The 7547-nt window shown below is 36.5% G+C and overlaps 1 protein-coding gene across 3 annotated transcripts in view; it reads left to right on the top strand.

Moving 5' to 3' along the window:
• Nucleotides 1–5649: 5649 nt before the first annotated feature.
• Nucleotides 5650–7547, top strand: part of CDK17 (cyclin dependent kinase 17) — a 53460-nt gene continuing 51562 nt past the window's right edge. The window contains exon 1 of one of the 3 annotated variants that reach the window (XM_010709354.3): nt 5650–5815. In XM_010709354.3, coding sequence (XP_010707656.1) covers nt 5698–5815 — 118 coding nt within the window. In that variant the 5' untranslated portion in view covers nt 5650–5697. Of the gene's footprint in view, nt 5816–6585; nt 6695–7547 lie in introns of those variants that run through there. The other 2 variants (XM_003202152.4, XM_010709358.3) reach the window with 2 other exon arrangements.

Here is a 7547-nt window from a genome sequence, read left to right as displayed (position 1 = left end):
GACTGGCTAATTTCCATGCATTTCCTCTGTATGCAAATATTCTTCCAGTTGATGTAGATCAGGAGCTGAATGTAGATATGCTCTTACTCACTTTGGGAGGAGCCTCTTTGTCTATATTATAAACCTCTGATAAGAAGTACAGCTTTGTGAATACATTTCTGCTTGCAGCTTTCAGTAATTAATTTTCTGTGATCTGTAAATATATAAAAGGGCCTCACCTCAGAAGATTAATTTCATGTGGAATATTGTTTCGTTAATAAGGAAAAGGCGGTGAGAGTCCTTTTGCCCTTATTATTTCGGGGAGTTCAACTGGGCTGTTATATTTGACTTCGTAATTATTGTTTTTTTAATCAGTAACAGGGCTCTTGTTTCTCAGATCTATCACTTGGATCTGTGCTGTGTCATTTATTTGACCAAGTGCAGCATAAGAGATAACCTCTGAAGTGGTTCTGTTCCTAACAAGAGAGTCTAGTTGGCCAGTCATGTTCTGAGGGCAAGTAAAAATGCTGTAGTTTTTTTTCACAGATGTGAACAAATGTGAGTTGAAAAAACTAACAGATGCAGTGAGTAAGATGCCATATTTATAATCTATTATTTTAAAGTAGACTTGTGATTATAAGGAAGTATTATATGTGAATTTTACAATTATAGAACTGTTGGTTTATGATCCTAGATAAATTAGCCATATATTTTTCATTAGTGTAATTTAGTTTGTTTTGTATTTGATGGGCAAGATGCTTGAATTATCAGTTGCTTTTCTCTATCTTCTTTTTTTTAATTCATGTAAATCGGGAATAATAGATAGGTACACTATAGAAAGCTGTTCTTTAGATTAAGAGGATGGTATCCTTGACAGACTTTTCCTTGTTTGTGTTTTTAATTAACATTGTTTACATTAGTCCAGGTTTTTCTTTCTGACACAAGCAAGGGTTATCACCTTCAGAAATGCTCATGAATGATAAGCATCTAAAGTTATTTGTGCAAACAAATGACACACAGTTTATTGCGTGCTTGAAAATAAGACATTTAACTGGTATAATTAAGACGCCAGTGGAAGTTTAAATGATGAGCTGCTCAGATTTGAAAGACAGACTGAACGACAATGCATTTTGAGAGTCACTGAGAACTGAGACGCTGAGGATCACACTAGAGGAATTTTCATGGTTCTTGCTATTCTTTTTTTCTAGGAATATTTCTATTTCTCAACCAGTAATACTGTGCTTGATTTTTACCTAAAAAAAAAAATGGAAGTCCCAAGAGCTCATTCTGAGCTCCAGGGTGGACAGCTAGCCTTGTGGCTGTGGTGGTATCTTCTTGCCCTGATGTTCCCCACCTGTGGCTCTTGAGCACCTCAGTAAGGCCTGTCCCATGTTCGTGCTGTTCTTAGGCTGTTGTTACACGAAGTTTCTGGGCTTGTCTTTCCCTTCCACTGCAGCTGCTCTCCCCAGATAATGAGTTTTTCTTTCCACCTTCAGATGTTTAGGAAACACCTCTCCCTCTTGTAAAGCAGCTTGTAAAAATAGTCAAGTAGTAACTTCATTTTGCGCCTAAGTAGGAAAGTAAATGTTAAAATGCTTAATGTCACTGTAAATGCACTTTAATGCAATTTAACATATGGAAACTGGAGAGTCAGCATTTAGTCTGATCCAAAACTTACTGAAGTGGAAGGGCAGGTTCCCATTGGCTTCAAAGGGCTTTGAATCAGCCAGATCTTGGTCAGCCACCAGAATCTGTGACCCTCTTGAAATAGATGGCTAACATGTAAGCAATTAAATAACTTCAGCAGTTCTGAAAACTTTATCTGAATTTGGTTAAGCTTACAAGGATTAAGTGCACAGTGTATGTTAATTGCAAATAAAGACCTTAATTCCTTTTCTTTACTTCAGCATGGCAGGGGGCTGGGAGCTTAAGGGAAGTAGTGAGGGTTTATTTTGAGGATTTCGATGATCAGCATTACAAGGCCTTGATTTTTACTGAGTAGATGAGTGCAGAATCTAGTTGAGTTATTACTTTAGAATGAAGACGCTTTGATGTGTGCCTGCGATATATCCAAGGTGTTACCTTGAATCTGGTTTAGCCAAAGAAAAAGTGCCATATTACAGGCATTACGAAAGGGATTGGTCTGATACAGGACAAAGGAGCCAGAACTCGCGTGTTTGAATCTGATTTCACCTAGGTGATTTTAAAAATGTGATGTTTGTTTTTAAAACTGTATTGTGGAGATTACTTTCAAATGACGTGGAGAGGGTAAAGTGGGAGCTTGAGGCTGTTGAAGCAAACAGTCAATGATAATGATTATTGAAAACGTGTGTTTTTTTTATTGTAGGGAGAAAAATATGTATGAAAGATAAATTTTAGTATCATTTCTGAGGATTTAGTTGTGCTGCTTCCAAAGACAAAAGTACCAACTATTCTGGGTTAGACTGGAGGTCATTCATAAGATGTAGCAGCAATATGTTGTTTTTCCTTCATTTCCTATCAGTTTAAGGACAGAACAAATACATTTCTGCCAGTTTTTCTGACTTGTAACAGATAGTATCATGTCAGATTGCTTGTCCTCATTCTGTCTGCAGAAGACTAGAATTTGCATTAGTTGCATTCAGCTGTATGCATCAATACATCCTGACATCTAAAATAGTTGGTTTGGATACATCTTTGAAATTTAGAGTAGATAAATCTACAGAACAGAGTAGTGAGGTCCTCAGCTCCTTTCTAAAGTTTCAAAATAAAAATAACTGTGCACATTCATCTCACAGTAAGAACCTAGGAGAAAATAATGAGTCTTGCTTCATCTAATTATAGCTGTTACATGTATATTACTAATCAAGTAACTCCATTTTAGGTTTGAATCAGGCTACATATTAAAAAGAGGAAATAAGTATGCACCTGTTATGAACTGTTGAAAGCGAATTCAGACTGTTTCCTTGTAATTTTAATTAAAGTGAATTAAAATCAGCCCGTCTCTGATATTTCTGATGTTTTAGACATTTTGGAGAACCAGTTCTAGCTTTGAATTGTAGTTTGTTTTTTTAAAAAATTTTGTTCTCGAGACCTTTTCTCGAGAGAATACAGAAGTAGGAGAGTCAGGACATTCCCAAATGCTGGAGACAGTCACTCCTTATACACTGCCTTCCATTTCTAGATGTATGTATAATTCATATTTCTACATGACTAAAACCAAGAATATTGGTACTCATAGAAGGAAAATTTGGTTTCATGTAAATGAGCATCCTTTAAAAAAAATCTGAATTGTTTCAGAGGAAGAGAAAGCATTTATGCACATGTTGATTTGCACTCCTCATTCTTCTTCTAAATTATTTCAAAATCAAGTCCTGAACTTACTCAGAATCTTGATAATAATGGTGCTTCAACGCCCCATGAAAACCTCATGTAGCAAGGAGAATTTGGAACTGTAGTTAACAAAATATTTACTTCTCTGCTATTTTGAAGTGTAAAATCTCTCAAATTTTCTAATCTGTGTCTGTTAATTTGTATGTAATATTTCTTTGCGGTAGACCTTTTCGATTAAAAAAATGTGTAGGCTTAAATATTTGCAAGATTAAAAGCCAGGAATGGCCTGTTTCCATATAAAAGCATCTGTTTTTGCAGTTACTGCCCAAGTGGAAAATTGGAAAGAAATTGTTGTGCTTTCCGTTAGCTTTAGGGCATTACATAGCTAAAAATTCCGTGTATGCTTTTTGAGAGTAGTACATGTAGGGAGATGCAGGTTTCAAAAACACTGAAGGAGAGTTTAATAAACCAAAATAAAAGGATGTGTCCTGATTTTGTTGTTGTTGTTGTTTTTATTTTTTCTTTAGTTTTTAAGAAGAATCATAGGCCGTCATTTTGGAAAAGGTAAGCATAACAGTCTCAGATAACTTCTTCAGAGCAAGTTCTGAACAGGAGAAGTACCCTTGGAACATTCTCTGTGTTTGGTTCTTTAACAATTAGAATATCGCGCTGTTGAGTGAGAAGAGATGAAATTATTCATGCTAAGGTGTGGTTTTATTGCATGGGCAGAAATGCATTTAAAAGAAAAGAACTCTTTTTGCTGACCTAACTGAATCTCCAGAAGTTCTATTTTTATTTCCTACATATTTCCTACCCAGCGCCTGACTATTTCTGCCTACTCCTATAGTAGCTATGGTTGCCTAAAGTGTTAACCCTGTGTTGTAACCTACCTTTTTCCCCTTAGACACCATTCCTTCTTTGTCACTTTTTGTATTTATTTGCCATTAGACTCAAATCCCAAAGAATCACAGAATGGTCAGGGTTGGAAGGGACCTCAAGGATCATGAATCTCCAACCCCCCTGCCACATATAGGGCCACCAACCTCCCCATTTAATACTAGACCAGGCTGCCCAGGGCCTCATCCGATCTGGCCTTGAGAAAGGTCATTTTTTGTTATCTGTTGTTACTTACTGCAATGAGCAGTATGCTCTTACAATGATTTAGGCTGTATCTGCATTATCCTACTGCCAATTGCCACATCCAACCTCTGCCACTAATTTCTTCTCCTTTTTGTAATCTAACATCTAAAAAGTAAGCTATGCACTTGAAAAGTGTGTATTTTGAGGGGTTCTGTCAATGTAATAAAAGAAGTCATATTCACAATTTGTTTTTAAATGTAGATATTTAGAGTACTGCTTTTCTTGTATTTCTCTATTTCGAGGTGGATATCAAGGAGAATCTGGTTTTCTATTTTTCTATGTGAATTATGGATTTAGGAGTGTGAAGAGGCTGACAGAAGCAGGACAAAACAGATGAGCAGCTCAGCAAAGTGTGTTGTGCTTGTGTGTGACAGTGCCTGTGTGAGTCTTGGAGGCTCTGAGCAGATGAAGGAGTTGCTGAGAAGTAACATCTAGGGCGAGCCGTCCATATGGGGAAATGAAAGACAGCAGTGTGCTTATTGCAGTGCACCATGTGTTTGCCCTTACGTGACAAAGTTCACTTACCGGCTTAGACTTGTGGCAACCTGTTTATCTGCCTGTTCTTTTGATATTATTGCTTCTTTGTTTGCTTACCGCTTCCCACAGAGAAAGCGCCTCCTGCTTTGTTCTCAGTTTATTCCTGTTGCCTGGTTGGAGAGAGGCATCCATTCGAGGTGTTGTTATCGGGCCTTGGCTGTCAACTTGGGAATTGTTTTTGTGTTTTAAGAGTCCTAATGTTGTCTTCCTCCTCATTTGGTGAAAAGGGTAAAATAGAGAGGTCAGTAGCCTGTTGTCCTTAAACAGATGGGCTGAAAGAGACAGAAGGTTCCAACGTCACTGTCTCCAGCAGCTTTGGAGAGAGACTGCAGCAGGGGTGCAGTGAAGTAGGCAACAAGAGCGTCATCGAGTTTTCAAATAACTGCTATTTTTATTATTGTAAAATCAAATAGTGTTCAAATTAACTGTTGTGGTTTTTCTTAAGCAGTGATTCTTACTTTCTCTAATATAAAACAAAATAGCAGAAGTGTATGTCTCAAGGCATTGAGTCATTGCAAAACAACGTCTTGACATTCTTCTTCAGACTAGTAGAGAAACCTTGGTCTAAGGATGGTGAATGTTTTGTGGATTACTTGCTTAGTGACTATAATTTCTGTGCTTCTTTCTTCATTTTTATGTAAGTTAATTTGTTTTCTGATTAAATAATTTTGTTCTTGCTTTTTAATCTTTCTTTTTAGGCTTCCTTAAGCCAGCCGTAATATTGATAGAATGAAAAAGTTTAAGAGGAGACTTTCCTTAACCTTGCGTGGAAGTCAGACCATTGATGAGTCGCTGTCTGAGCTAGCAGAGCAAATGACAATTGAAGAAAGCAGCAGCAAAGATAATGGTAAGCTTGTCTTTCACTGAAATGTAAGAATTTTAATCAGATCTCGCATGAGGGAATGATGTTGGGTTTTACTTCAGGTTTCATAATTGCATGGACATCTTTATCAAGCTGTTCTTTTAATTTACCTTACATTTGACTAGTCTGGTTCTTGTAACAGACTGATACCTTGTTACATACTGGTTTACTTTAATATCAAATTATTACACATATTTATCAAGAATTATCTAAATTGCTTTTTTAATGTGTTGAGCAGCAAGGATTGTAGATGATCTATCACTAAACAAACCCATTATTGTATGAATTTAGTGGGTCTTGCAACAACCTCATATTGCTTCAAATTAAGTTTATTTCCCCAAATCATTATTCTGTAATATGTTAAAAATAATTGCCTAGGTACTATAAATGTAACTGTTTACCTTATCATTGGTGATGTAGCTAGCCTGAGTTACTCAGACTAAATACTACTTTTCCGCAATAGGAAGGTATTTAGAAGTATCAGAGATAACTAGCTTGTCTATGTATTCTTATGCAAGTCTTTGTCTGATCCCATAAGCATACTGGCTGCTGTGAAGTCTGCAGTAGTGATAGTACTGCTTCTGAATCCGCGTTGCAATAATAATGACTAGAAGAGATTTTATTTGCTTTGTTCTGTTTTCTTGGCTGTGGCATTGAAGTCACATTGCATTTTCTGTGCTGGTTAGTATTATTTATTGCTCTACTGACATCTAAGATTTTCTCAAGTATCAAGAGATCTGATTTATTTTTTTTTCACCTCACACCAGTAAATGATTCTTAATATTCCTGTTGAATATTCAAAATTGGCAGGACAGGGAAGTTTCAACAGAAGTAGAGGCAGAGTGGAATTTGCCCTGGAGACTTGTAAGTTCATTCCAAGATCTGTTGCATACCAAGCTGAGTTTACGTTTGACAAAACAAAACAATTCATATTTCTCATTTTTACACTTAATCCCTGGTTTGTTCATTGCTGTTGTCTTCATCATGGGCCATGCCTGAGAGTTTTGGAAACTATGTCTGTTATAACTTTTTATGTCTATTCAGCAGATTTACTCCAAAACAATAATTGTAGTATTTTCTCACTAATGTGTTTAAAACACTTTCTGAAACATTCTAAATAACAGTCCCTCATGGTTTCATTTGTATTAGCCTTTACTGAAGCATGTTTTCTTCAGACCTGTATATACTTCTGATAGGTTGATTCCGTTGTGCAAGTAAATGTTAAGAAACATTATGTTCATGCTGGGAAATAAGCATCAAAAATTGCACCGTCATCAGTGAGTCTACTGAACTGGGTTGCTGAAGTGACTCATTTGGAAACTGGATCCAGAAAGTTTCATCTGTGTGACATTCTGGATGCTAGCTCAAGGGAGAGAAGACACAGTAACTAGTTTATGAAGGTGTGAGCTTATGCCATCCTAGACCATGTATTGGCAGTTTTTAATATTTGAGAATTATCTCAATCAGCAACTTAGATGTCTTCTGCATGTTTATCATCAAACCTTGACAAACTTAACTTGTCTGTAGGTATTTTAAATGTTTCTAATTGCAGATGAAGGACTTGGCTTTCAGTGCTCATTTTACTTTGCTTTCCACGTTATTTCATTGGCTCAAAGGAAGCTTATATGCTAATGTTGTGTGGTACAATGCTTAGAACTGCAAGATGTTAATGCTATAGTAGAATTCCTTTGGATACATTTGAGTGTTGTCGATCCTT

The sequence above is a fragment of the Meleagris gallopavo genome, chromosome 1 (genome assembly GCF_000146605.3).
Source record: "Meleagris gallopavo isolate NT-WF06-2002-E0010 breed Aviagen turkey brand Nicholas breeding stock chromosome 1, Turkey_5.1, whole genome shotgun sequence".
Lineage (NCBI taxonomy): Eukaryota > Metazoa > Chordata > Aves > Galliformes > Phasianidae > Meleagris > Meleagris gallopavo.
Note: the sequence above shows the minus strand (reverse complement) of the source record. Positions and strands in the feature narration are given on the sequence as shown.